General features: G+C 35.7%; 1 protein-coding gene and 1 pseudogene across 1 annotated transcript; one reads left to right on the top strand and one right to left on the bottom strand.

The window, feature by feature from the left end:
- Positions 1-860: 860 nt before the first annotated feature.
- LOC113361869 (histone H4) lies at positions 861-1355 on the bottom strand. Its single transcript, XM_026604961.1, has one exon. It carries the CDS (start codon positions 1309-1311, stop codon positions 1000-1002), a length of 312 nt encoding a protein of 103 aa, XP_026460746.1. The 5' UTR covers positions 1312-1355; the 3' UTR covers positions 861-999.
- Positions 1356-2445: 1090 nt separating this feature from the next.
- Positions 2446-13747, top strand: LOC113360309 (annotated as a pseudogene).
- The last annotated feature ends 264 nt before the right edge of the window (positions 13748-14011 follow it).

Genomic DNA, 14011 nt, shown 5'->3' on the forward strand with positions numbered 1-14011 from the left:
CATTTAAGAAACTACACAAGGTGAGGTCTATCTCTCCAGTTCATAACAGTTCCAGAGCAGTAAACAACACCGAGAAAATGCACCAAGCTACTATTCTATTTATTTTTGTATGCATGACAAAAGCAACAAAATCCGAGCAACATGCATGTTCCAAGTGCACCTCTGCCTGCTGATTTTTCTTCTGATGAGGATGTGGATGAAGGGCATGGAGTAATTTATATAGCTGAGATGCATCCACTGGTGATCCAAAGTTGTCCGTGATAGATAGGATACAAATTGTATCATGAATGTAAAGGAAATACAGAAAAGACATCACCACAATAAGAGGAAGAGCACATACACATGAATCAAAATCCCCTTCAATTCTTCACCAAGTGGAGCACCAGCAATGAGTAAGATACAGTCATGCAACTCCAATTTAACTCCTTCAATTCTCATCTCTCTAAAGATACCCAAAGCTACTAATGCATTCTCAATTTGACAAAACCCAGATATCATTGCATTTCAAGAATCCTTATTCATCAAACACTTCACAGCATCACCCAAAAACATAAAATTCAAACACTACATAAGAATCAAAGAAGGTCTATAAACAAATCTAAGCAAAACCCAACTGTATACATTCTTTTCATCAGCTATATCCCCACAAACTTTTAAAACAGCAGGAGAAGTATAAAAATTAGGACGAACTCTAGACAGTGATGTTTATCAACAATTGATAATAACAATTTATAGATTAAACAATTTTGCTTGAAAACATAAGGTAATGTTGCAACTCAAATTCAAATCATAAGGTTCAATTTTGCTTGAAAACATTCAGAAAAACAAGATAAAGAACATTTAAATTTGACAAGTAATGAAACAGAAACAAACTACTGATTCTCAAAACATTTCACATTCATCATGTTAATTTCCAGGTTGGTACATCATGTGAAACCAAAAAGAAAACAAACAAATTAAAACCCAGATCTAAACTTTCTTTACAAAACATATAAAACCCTAACCCCCAAATCCGTAGAGAGTTCTTCCTTGCCTCTTAAGAGCATAGACAACATCCATTGCAGTGACAGTCTTCCTCCTAGCATGTTCAGTGTAAGTAACAGCATCACGGATGACATTCTCCAAGAAGATCTTAAGAACACCACGAGTCTCTTCATAAATCAATCCACTAATACGTTTCACACCACCTCTCCTCGCTAATCTTCTGATTGCTGGTTTAGTGATTCCTTGAATGTTATCTCTCAATACCTTCCTGTGCCTCTTTGCTCCTCCCTTTCCCAAACCCTTTCCTCCTTTTCCTCTTCCTGACATTTTCTCTCTTTCTCTGCCCAAATAAAAGTTTTAATCGATTTTGATTTTTGATTTCTGGTTTGGGAAGAAGAGAACAGATATTTATAATTTTTTTCGGTAATGTAAATACTTGAGTATGATTGGTTTAGATAACAGGTTACGGATCGAAAGAAAGAAACAGGTTTTTGTGTTTCTTTGGTTTATTAACTTCCGTTAGATTAAGATTCGTATGAAGGTTGTGTTTTTTTTATGGTCGTTGTATTAGAAATTCTTGAAGCCTGATTGGTTGAGAATCTTGGGATAAGGATTTAGAAAACTTTGTTTTGGGAAGTGAAGCTAAGATTCAAGGCCGTTAGATTTGGTAATGATCTGTGCCCTTTTGTAACAAAGATATCCAGATGTTGACTGGAAACCTGGCATCCCTAAATAGGTTTATCTCCATGATAGATGCAAGGATTTATTTAACCTACTACGTAAAAAGTAACGATTTGAATGGGATTCTGAGTGTCAGGCAGTCTTTTAGTAGATCAAAACCTACCTATCATTTGTGCCAACAAAACTGGTGAAAAAGCACATAGGTGACCAAGTTCGTGGTACAAAAAATCCAGTCATATTATTTTTAATAAATTAAAACAGTTTCATAAAAAAGTGGCACAAAAACTCCATATCAAATAATAATGATCAAATTTAGTTTTGTCTATTTTAAAAAAACCCAAACATACCCTTTTAGCTTTTCTTCTTCTTCTTTCGTCTCCTTCTCCCCACCACCATCACTAACAGCGGCAATAACAGTTCAAAAATCATAAAGTCTAATTTGATGATCTGTTTTAAGGTGGAAGCATTTATTTGAAATGGTAGATAACATTATAATCAAGGAACCAAATGTGAAATTGAAATGGAAATGCTAATTTCACAAAACTAGGATGAGTCTTTTGGTTGTTGTTTGATGGTGGTAGTGATTGGTTGAGATGATTCTGTGGTGGATTGAGTTGTCGATCGAGAAGAAGAGATGTTGAACTTAAATGGGTTTTGTGGTGGTGGGTTTTAATAGATTTGATTGTTTGTTTTGTTCCTAGGTTATGACTGAGATGGATTTGTTGATGGCAGTGGTGACTGTAAGCTAAACTGAACTACAGGTAATGGATTAGGATGCATATGGAACTGGGTAATAAGTCTGTTCATAATCATGGCGGCAGTGGCGACGGAGGTGGTGGTGAGATAGCAAATATGAAATTGGTGGTAAGGCATAAAGATCTTGCTGAAATTGTCGCTTGTATCAAATAGTATTTTGAGAAAGCTGTTGTTGCTGGTGAGCCTGTCTCTAATCTGCTTGAAATTTGTCGTGCCCATCTAAATTAAAAGTTTGTAGTTTTCTTTTTGAATGAAAGTTAAGTTTATTTGGGTCTAGGATTGATTGGGGTTTCACATTTTGACTGACCAGAAACTGTCTTTTGACAAATTTGAGTCCAAGCTAGATATCAAAACCTCCTTTGGATATTAAGTATCGATTGAATACCGGCGCGCTTGTGGAACAAGGTCCGAAAAGTCACTTTTCCACATTCGAGCAACTCTTGGCATGGGAGAAGAAGCTATACCAGGAAGTTAAGGTATGCATAATTGTACTGCTTGTTTGTAACACAAAATTGAGAACCACTAGACTAGGATATTGATCACTGAATTCATTATAAATTGGAAATTTGACTTTTGATAATTCATATTTTAATTTGCTTGTGAAGCCATTAGGTGTCTTGTTGAGTTTCAATGTAACCTGAAGCATTAGTCTTAGTCTTAGTGATTGCTTATATGTGTTATATGTTGCTTGATTTTTAGGCTCGTGAAGGGGAAAATATTGAGCATGAGAAGAAGCTATCAACATTGCAATCTTTGGAATATAGGGGAGGTGGAGAAGCTAAATTGAACAAGACAAAAAGCATCTGTAAAGAAGCTGCAGTCAATGATTTTGGTAACATCACAGCTGTGTCCACTACTTCATCTGTTATCGTCCAAGTTAGGGACACTGAGCTTATTCCACTCGTTGAATATGGGTAGCTCAATTCTCCTTGTTCAATTTTTTCTTTAATCTACATGCTGCCAGTGTCAGGCAGTTGCTTGCATCTTAATTGTTTGTAGCTGAAAAGGCGAGGGTACCCAAATATACCTCAAGCTAAAACTTTTCCGACCTATAAGCCCTTTCCTCCGAAAGTGATTGTCTATGGATACGAGATCGAGACAATACAACTAATTGGTTCACACTTTGTGTGATCGTCTATGGATACGAGATCGAGACAATACAACGACAAAGTGTGTTACTTGATAAAAAGGTTCGGACTTAACCAAACACAATAGGATTCACTTATCAAGTAATAGAAGATTAACGTTTGTGTGATTTACTTTAATTATAATAAAACAATTATAATGCGGAAATTAAAAGTGAATGACACAGCAAGATTTTGTTAACGAGGAAACCGCAAATGCAGAAAAACCACGGGACCTAGTCCAGAATTGAATACTCTTAGGATTAAGCCGCTATACAAAATTACACTTACTTCGTATAGTTGAGACCAAGTACCTAACTCTATAGTATACCTAGTTCTGTCTGTATTCCCACGCCTCAAACACGTACTTGGAATAATCCCTTTGGTTCGTATTCTAAACAGTAAAGGAACAAGAAATCTGTCTGGTAACAACTCTCTTCAACCAAGTGATATGAGTCGAACAAAGGCTCTTTCGTTTATCTCAACATAAACTCCTTTGTCAGGTCTAGATCTATCTTACGTTTCAATCACCCAAAGGCAATCAATTAAGATTAAGCCAACAACACTTTTAATCCAAAAGGAACCGTGTTGATGCCGATCTACTTCAATCAATCAATCCAATCTACCACAAGGATAAACCGATTATCAATTGGATCCTCTTTTCCCAAACAAGTATTGTGGACACCAAAGATTATAAAACCAAGTCAGATATTCAATATCTTCTTTGTCTTCAAATCTTATTTAATCTTCAATAAAAACCTGCACACAATAACTTGAATCTCTTGTGATCAATCACGCACAGAACGGAGTCTGTTAACAATGGATTATCACAAGATCGTCTTTAGAACTACAAACAGTCTAAATATCCATGTCGAAACTCTGTACTAGTTTGAGTGAATTTTATATCAGAAGAGAAGATTCTCAAGCATAAACAAACTAGGTGCAAACATATTTCAACCTCCGTTAGTCAATCAAATCAAAGCGAAAACAAAGATAAACCGCAATTATCTAGTTTCCCACCAACGGGTCGCACTAGAGCTTCTCAATCCCAAAGAAAACTTTAAAACGAGCGGCCGTAAGAGATTTCACCTAATTAGATTACTCTCCTCTCTGATAGGCGGATACACCAGTAACAATGACAAAATAAGAAGTCAAATTGTTACGAAGGATTAGTTTGCTAGTGAAGGCAAACTTCCGTATTTATAGAAAAGGAAGTTTGGACACCAAGGAATTTCCAAAACCGAAAATATTCTCAAGATATTCATAAATGCACAGATTCGGTTTGCATAATTCCTGGAAATGCTCTGTCCAAAAATATAATCGAAATCTCTTGGAAAATATAATTAGTAAATGCACATTACCAATTCCATAAGTTTCCATCCAAGTTAAATTAATAACCTTAATTAAAAGATTCTTAACTTATATGTTTCGATCCTGGGATTCTCTTCCATTTAGCCTTTAAGGAATATCTTTGAACAATTATACCAATTACGCATTCAGCACGTGTTCAAAGTTTGTCGACATCTTTACTTTGTAAGTTCTCTTTCACACTTACAATCTTGAAACCGATTTGCCACACTTCCAAACAAGTTTAGAATTGGTTCATCTGACTTTCAATAACTATGTGATTGATCAAACCAAACATTCAATCACACTCATGGGTTTGCGGTTCTACCAAAACAAGTTTCGGTTCTACCTCCATGTGAGTACTACGCATAGTCGCACTAGCTTACCAAAGATATGGTTGACTAGGTACTAGGATCGGTCCCCACATATATATGGTATCTAACTTATATGTGTTGCACCCCTTCACAGGATCGGTTCCCCTCTTCACTGTAAATGTGTTGCACCCCATACAAGGATCGATTCCCTCTTTGCACTGCACCCCTTACTAGGATCGGTTCCCCTTCACCTCTTACAAGGATCGGTTCCCCTTACACCCCTTACTAGGATCGGTTCCCTTCACCCCTTACAAGGATCGGTTCCCCTCTTCCATTTGGCAGTTGCATAACCGACACATACCAAGGTGATTAATTAAGATTGGTTTTACTAATAAAAGTTCTACCAATACAAAAGTCAGGACTTTGTGAACAGTTCTACCAAGAACACAACAAGTTATGAGAAGTTATACTTTATCACACATATTGGTTGTTCATAAGATAAGCAATGAATAACAAAACCAATAACTCCTGGCCATTTCCTTTTCGGTTCACAAAACAAGTTTATGAACTTACTTCCTTATAACACATGCAAGCATTGTTCCCTAGGATGAAATCCTCACCTTATACCCATACATAATCACAATAGCATTCAAATGATTATGGCGATGTCTTATCTACAAAGTTTAATGATTAAGCAATAAACCTCGTATTGTATTCCTTAATACTATGTCTATCTAGAGTTCAACATGCTTCGCAGTTATGCTTTCAATATGCACGACTTGAAAGATACGATAGGGAATGAAACAGTTCAAGTAAAATATCACTAACCTCAAGTGTCAGGATGATTGTTGTTGTTGTAGCTCCGTACTTCTTCACATCTTCAAGACTTCGTAATACTTGTAATGTCTCATATCCTAAAGCTTTCAAGCTAACCTATACGAAGTATAACTCTAGTACATAATCAAGCGACTTTTAACATGAGTTTTGGTTCACTAAAATATGACAACCACACTTGACATACCAACGCATGGTGGGTTCAACCGACAAATGCTCTAACAATCTCCCCCTTTGTCAATTTTAGTGACAAAACTCTTACATCAATATGGATAAACAAATTACAAGAATTCATTACACCGCTTGATTCCCGATTCAACAGCACAGTAAACCTGCTTACATTCAATCCTTGAAAATATCGATGTTGACATCATAATAACAAAGCAAAATACTCCCCCTAAGGAAGATAGGTAGATATTCAATCCGCACGGCTTTTTTATACCAAAATATGACATGTTACTCCCCCTTAGTTTGTGCTTTCACTCTTTCTTTAAATATAACATTCAAGCACCAATGTTCTTTTCCCTAGCGACACCAATTGATATATACCCAAGAAAGATAAAATCAATGCCAGTATCGCCTGTTTACTCCATATATTCCTCCCCCTTTTATCACAAAAATGACAAAGAAACGAAAAAAATAAAGGACAACACAAAAAGAATCCTACAAATCTCAGAAATAGACTTGCAAACCTGTAGAGTTAGGCACGAGGGTTTCACACTTCACGTTCTGATAACCAACATCAAAACCGAAACTACAACTGCAGGTAGTTTTATTTTAAAGTGTTACCAAGGAAAAAATTGCCCGAAAATTTTTTTCCCATTTAGTTTAGCAAACCAAAAATCGACTAATCACATTAGTTCTTTGCTAAACCGATTGTCCAAGAACAACTGCTTAATTCGATAAGACCAAAACAAAGTATACACTCCATTTTTCTCATCAGGTTCTAATTATCCATATACTTAGACCTTTCAATTTCAAACAAACCAAATACTAGGTTAGTTAACTAGTATTTCTTTGTTTGAGCATTCGATTAGACTTGAATAACCGAAACCTCACTTTGATAAGACAAACTAAGATCAGAATTAACTTAGTTTCTTATCCGGAATCGAATTGGACTAAACAACTCATCCCGTACATATATTATTTTGTTAAGCCATAAATAATTCATACAAACCAATATAAATCAACTTGCAAAATTATTCACCTCAACCGGAAGCAATTGAATCAACATAAGACGTTATAAGCACCACAATTGCACCCTAATTTTGTAAGCCTAAACCAGTGATAAACTACCAAGGCAAAATACAAAAGGTTTTTCTTAACCGGAACCAATTGAATCACAACATATCAATTGTACCGCACTTTTGTAAGTCTAAACCATTGATACCAAAAAAAGAGCAAGAAAACAATGGTTTTCCTTAACTGGAACCAATTGAATCAACACACATCAATTGTACCACAATTGTGTAAGCTTAAACGATTGATACCACACAATAAAGTAAGATAACAATAGTTTTTCTTAACAGGAATCAATTGAAACACATCCACATACATATAATGGAATAACAAATCAATTGCACCTAAATTTCGTTAAGCAAAAGCAATATATATATATATAATATAAACTCAAGATTTTCTTAAACAGGAAAACAATTAACTAACAACATTGTTACCTCAATTTCGCATCCACTCCTCCAATATGATTGCATCTTCGTCCAGGGAGGATCGATAACGAAATATCACCTCTCGTTGTCAGCCTTATGCGCAAACAAAAACAACATACCTCAACCTTTACCAGAGAAAGGTTGAAAACCGGTTTTGAACTATTGCAAGCAAAAGTCGAAAACCGTCGAAACACATATGTTTTTATGCTAAACCAAAACGATTCAACATATTATAACTTTTTCTCATACTGTTTCCAAGAGAACCCCTCATAATCCTTTGATGAAGCCTACCTACTTGGGTTGGAACTTAATCCTGCTAAATCAAAAGGTCACCCAAACCATGAGGGTTCACATATGAGATCGAATATCAAGGTAATAAAACCGAAATCAAACATCTCATAATCGTACATAGCAATAATATAAAAGCAATAAAGCACAAGCTATGTAAACCGAAAACGATCGCAAGAAAATTACTCAAAAATAATAATTTTATTCATAATAGTTTTATTCGTAATAGACCAATACAATCAATGAAGGAAATCACAAATTGATGTCTATTAAACTAGATTAAGTACAACAGTAAAAACTTAATCTCTAGTGGTGCTCTTGTTGTTCACTGAGGTCTCTTCAGTTTTCAAACTTATAAAGAATGTCTCAAGAGACTTGTTCGCAACCACTTTAACTTTTATAAGATCTTCCAACTGAAGCTTCAAGTTAACAAGATCGCTCTTTGCCTCTTCTAGGCTTTCTTTTAGTTCATATCGCTCTTGCATCAAGGAGAAAATATTTCTTATGAGTTCATCAAACCCATCCATAGCTTCATGCATACCATTAGTGGAGAACCACTTGGTAGATTCTGAATCATCGATCACAAAAAGGCTAGTTTCATCTTGAGATCTACCAGTGACAATATTAGACACGTTTCTTAAGACACTCTTCCAGATTCTACGATATGGGACAAACGCTTGACAGTTTCTTACCTTTCGTGCTTCCCTTCTATCACTCATCGTAACACTGCGAGTTATAGGAGACATCTTTATTAAGAAAAGACAAAAATCCTCAGAGAGAATTTATTATTTTTTGAACCAGGGTTTTTGAAACATATCCATATATGATATTTGAATTTCTTCTTTTAGAAAAATCAAAAGATATACCATATTATCTCTTCATACTAAGACTTACTTTACAATGTATCCCTTTCCTTTAATGTGCCTTTCTCATCCAAATTTAGGAGCCCAAAAGAGATAAGAATGCACAATTTTCGATACAACTAAGTTGCATATGAGTAAGCTTTTTCAAGTTTACAGTGAACATCAGAAACATAGTTCATGTCTCTTCCAGGGAATTTATGCCCAAAATATTTTCTCCCAAACCGATGATCTTTTCTAACTCTCGAGATATGATCATGTGGAGAAACAGTACTAATGTGAGAATTCTTGGAGATAGCTAGATCTCTCTTGATTCTTTCAATGAGATTTTCATAAGATTTTCTCATTCTAAGGACTTCCTTATTATTCACATTAGTGTGATCATCTGAAACAATTATCGGAAAATCCTAATTGTTTCTTTTGGCAGAGATTCGCTCTTTCCCTTCCTTCTGAAGTTGTTCCTCATCAAAACCAGAATTGTTTCGATATGGGTGCGGGGGAACCTTTTTCAAGAAGCGATTATCAACTCTTTCCTTTGACTCATTTGAGATGATATTACTGGGATGTAATATGATCTGTCTTTCTACTGAGGAATAATCTTTCAGTTTTTTAAGACAAGAAACTTCCTTCAAAAATTTTACCACTGTATGTTGAAGAAGAATGAGTTTCTTATCAAGTGACTGAAAGTTGTATTCCTTAGAATCAACACGGAATCGGTTCAAAGTTTCCTCTGGACATGATTTTGTTTGATCATCAGTAGAACTAGGAGTTGGTTTCTCATCCTCTTCTGACTTGATGTAGTTAGGCAAACTACCATCATCTTGATCTATTTCAGATGTGATTAAACCGGTCTTAACAAAAACTGTAAAAGTCGACCAAGGACTTTTAGTTTCCTCATCAGAAGAAATCACAACAACATAATTTGTCAGAATCATAGGACGTATCTCTTTATCTGTAAGAGATTTACCAAGAGCTTCTAGTTTGACAGCGAGATCCATTTTCTCTTTTATAAGACAATTCAGTTGAATGTCATTTTCTTTAATATCCTCCTTAAGAAGATTTGTCTCTGTCTTTAAAATAACCACTTTAGAAGATAGAGATTGTATGGGATTTAGGAGTTTCACCAACTCTTTAACAACATCTTCTTTCTCATCTGAAAAAGACATAGATGTTTTCGTAACTCCTGGATCATGAGTCAACGAAGTAGTAACATCTTCAACTTTTGAGCATTCATACTCTTGCATAACGTTAACTGAATCAGACATAGATTCAATTATTATAGGTTAGATCGCACCAAACACAGATTGTTAGATCTTTTCGTGTTTGCCTGCTCTGGTACCAATTGAAAAGGCGAGGGTACCCAAATATACCTCAAGCTAAAACTTTTCCGACCTGTAAGTCCTTTCCTCCGAAAGTGATTGTCTATGGATACGAGATCGAGACAATACAACTAATCGGTTCACACTCTGTGTGATCGCCTATGGATACGAGATCGAGACAATACAAAGACAAAGTGTGTTACTTGATAAAAAGGTTCGGAATAACCAAACAAAATAGGATTCACGTATCAAGTAATATGAGATTAACTTTTGTGTGATTTACTTTAATTATAATAAAACAATTATAATGCGGAAATTAAAAGTAATGACACAACAAGATTTTGTTAACGAGGAAACCGCAAATGCAGAAAAACCCCGGGACCTAGTCCAGAATTGAATATTCTTAGGATTAAGCCGCTATGCAAAATTACACTTACTTCGTATAGTTAAGACCAAGTACCTAACTCTATAGTATACCTAGTTCCGTCTGTATTCCCACGCCTCAAACATGTACTTGGAACAATCCCTTTGGTTCGTATTCCAAACAGTAAAGGAACAAGAAATCTGTCTGGTAACAACTCTCTTCAACCAAGTGATATGAGTCGAACAAAGTCTCTTCCGTTTATCTCAACATAAACTCCTTTGTCAGGTCTAGATCTCTCTTACATTTCAATCACCCAAAGGCAATCAATTAAGATTAAGCCAACAACACCTTTAATCCAAAAGGAACCGTGTTGATGCCGATCTACTTCAATCAATCAATCCAATCTACCACAAGGATAAACCGATTATCAATTGGATCCTCTTTTCCCAAACAAGTATTGTGTACACCAAAGATTATAAAACCAAGTCAGATCTTCAATATCTTCTTTGTCTTCAAATCTTCTTCAATCTTCAATAAAAACCTGCACACAATAACTTGAATCTCTTGTGATCAATCACGCACAGAACGGAGTCTGTTAACAATGGATTATCACAAGATCGTCTTTAGAACTACAATCAGTCTAAAGATCCCTGTCGAAACTCTGTACTAGTTTGAGTGAATCTTATATCAGAAGAGAAGATTCTCAAGCATAAACAAACTAGGTGCAAACAGATTTCAACCTCCGTTAGTCAATCAAGTCAAATTGATAACAAAGATAAACCGCAATTATCTAGTTTCCCACCAACGGGTCGCGCTAGAGGTTCTCAATCCCAAAGAAGACTTTAAAACGAGCGGCCGTAAGAGATTTCACCTAATTAGATTACTCTCCTCTCCGATAGGCGGCTACACCAGTAACAATGATAAAAGAGGAAGTCAAATTGTTACGAAGGATTAGTTTGCTAGTGAAGGCAAATTTCGGTATTTATAGACAAGGAAGTTTGGACACCAAGGAATTTCCAAAACCGAAAATATTCTCAAGATATTCATAAATGCACGGATTTGGTTTTCATAATTTCTGGAAATGCTCTGTCCAAAAACATAATCGAAATCTCTTGGAAAATATAATTAGTAAATGCACATCACCAATTCCATAAGTTTACATCCAAGACAAATTAATAACCTTAATTAAAAGATTCTTAACGTATATGTTTCGATCCCGGGATTCTCTTCCATTTATTCTTTAAGGAATATCTTTGAACTATTATAGAAATTACGCATTCAACACATGTTCAAAGTTTGTCGATATCTTTACTTTGTAAGTTCTCTTTCACACTTACAATCTTGAAACCGATTTGCCACACTTCCAAACAAGTTTAGAATTGGTTCATCTGACTTTCAAGAACTATGTGATTGATCAAACCAAACATTCAATCACACTCATGGGTTTGCGGTTCTACCAAAACAAGTTTCGGTTCTACCTCCATGTGAGTACTACGCATAGTCACACTAGCTTACGAAAGATATGGTTGACAAGGTACTAGGATCGGTTCCCCACATATATATGGTATCTAACTTATATGTGTTGCACCCCTTCACAGGATCGGTTCCCCTCTTCACTGTAAATGTGTTGCACCCCATACAAGGATCGGTTCCCTCTTTGCACTGCACCCCTTACTAGGATCGGTTCCCCTTCACCTCTTACAAGGATCGGTTCCCCTTACACCCCTTACTAGGATCGGTTCTCTTCATCCCTTACAAGGATCAGTTCCCCTCTTCCATTTGGCAGTTGCATATTCGATACATACCAAGGTGATTACTTAAGATTGGTTTTACTAATAAAAGTTCTACCAATACAAAAGTCAGGACTTTTTGAACATTTCTACCAAGAACACAATAAGTTGTGAGCGGTTCTACTTTATCACACATATTGGTTGTTCATAAGATAAGCAATGAATAACAAAACCAATAAATCCTGGCCATTTCCTTTTCGGTTCACAAAACAAGTTTATGAACTTACTTCCTTAGAATACATGCAAGTATTGTTCCCTAGGATGAAATCCTCACCTTATACCCATACATAATCACAATAGCATTCAAATGATTATGGCGATGTCTTATCTACAAAGTTTAATGGTTAAGCAATAAAACTCGTATTGTATTCCTTAATACTATGTCTATCTAGAGTTCAACATGCTTCGCAGTTATGTTTTCAATATGCACGACTTGAAAGATGCGATAAGGAATGAAACAGTTCAAGTCAAATATCACTAACCTAAAGTGGAAGGATGATTGTTGTTGTTGTAGCTCCGTACTTCTTCACATCTTCAAGACTTCACAATAGTTGTAATGTCTCATATCCTAAAGCTTTCAAGCTGACCTATACAAAGTATAACTCTAGTACATAATCAAGCGACTCTTAACATGAGTTTTGGTTCACTAAAATATGACAACCACACTTGACATACTAACGCATGGTGGGTTCAACCGAGCAATGCTCTAACAGTAGCCTATCCAACCTTTAAATTAAATAAATCTCATGCTTAAGAATTTCATTTGTCACAATATGCATGACTTTCGCCCGATTATACTCTCCTAGGTGTCCTGATATCTTTGTTCTTGTTTGGTTATCAACTCTGTATATGTTGACCTACCTTCGTAGCTAATAAAATGCGATGTAATCAACAACGGATGTTTGATTTGTGTTGATAGTCACAAAACTCACATCAGAGACTTTGAACTTGCCTACAACTTGTTCATTAACCATGTGCTAAGTAATAAGAAATTGCTTATTTATGCCATAAAATTATGAAATGCAGGTTCATGTACATGTGGAGGTCAATAAATAAATATCATGAACTCTGGAATAACATTGTTCAACAAGTACGCGGCCTCATAAACAAAGCAGACAAAGTAGAGTCAACTACTGAGCTGCACCAACAAGCAACCGTCGACTTGAATCAGCCGTATCCTCTTGGAACTATAGCTTTTTCCGCCTCATAAAATACCAACGTGATTACATTCAGTCCCTTCACATTTGGATAAAGCTCATCCTTCAACCCATCAAGGACATCACCACCACAGAACCTACCGCAAACCCTTTAAATCTTTTTGCATTCCTTTATGAGTGGAAACAGGCCCTAGATCGACACCTTGACTTGCATCAATTTTTTCCGTCGGTCGGTCGTCCCACCATGGCAGCGGTCATCTAGTTTATTTCTATTGGTGTGGCCAACCAAAATGAATCATGGTTTATAATTTTTCTTGCAGTTGAATTATGACGAAACCAATTATGGTTTCATCTTATTTATGATGAAACCAATTATGGCTTCATCATATTTATGATGAAACCAAAATTGGTTCCATCTATCAATGAACATGTATAATACCTCTTATAATTTTTCTTGCAGTTGAATTTTCACGAAACCAATTATGGTTTCATCTTATTTATGATGAAACCAAAATCGGTTTCATCA

The sequence above is a fragment of the Papaver somniferum genome, chromosome 3, assembly GCF_003573695.1.
Source record: "Papaver somniferum cultivar HN1 chromosome 3, ASM357369v1, whole genome shotgun sequence".
NCBI lineage: Eukaryota > Viridiplantae > Streptophyta > Magnoliopsida > Ranunculales > Papaveraceae > Papaver > Papaver somniferum.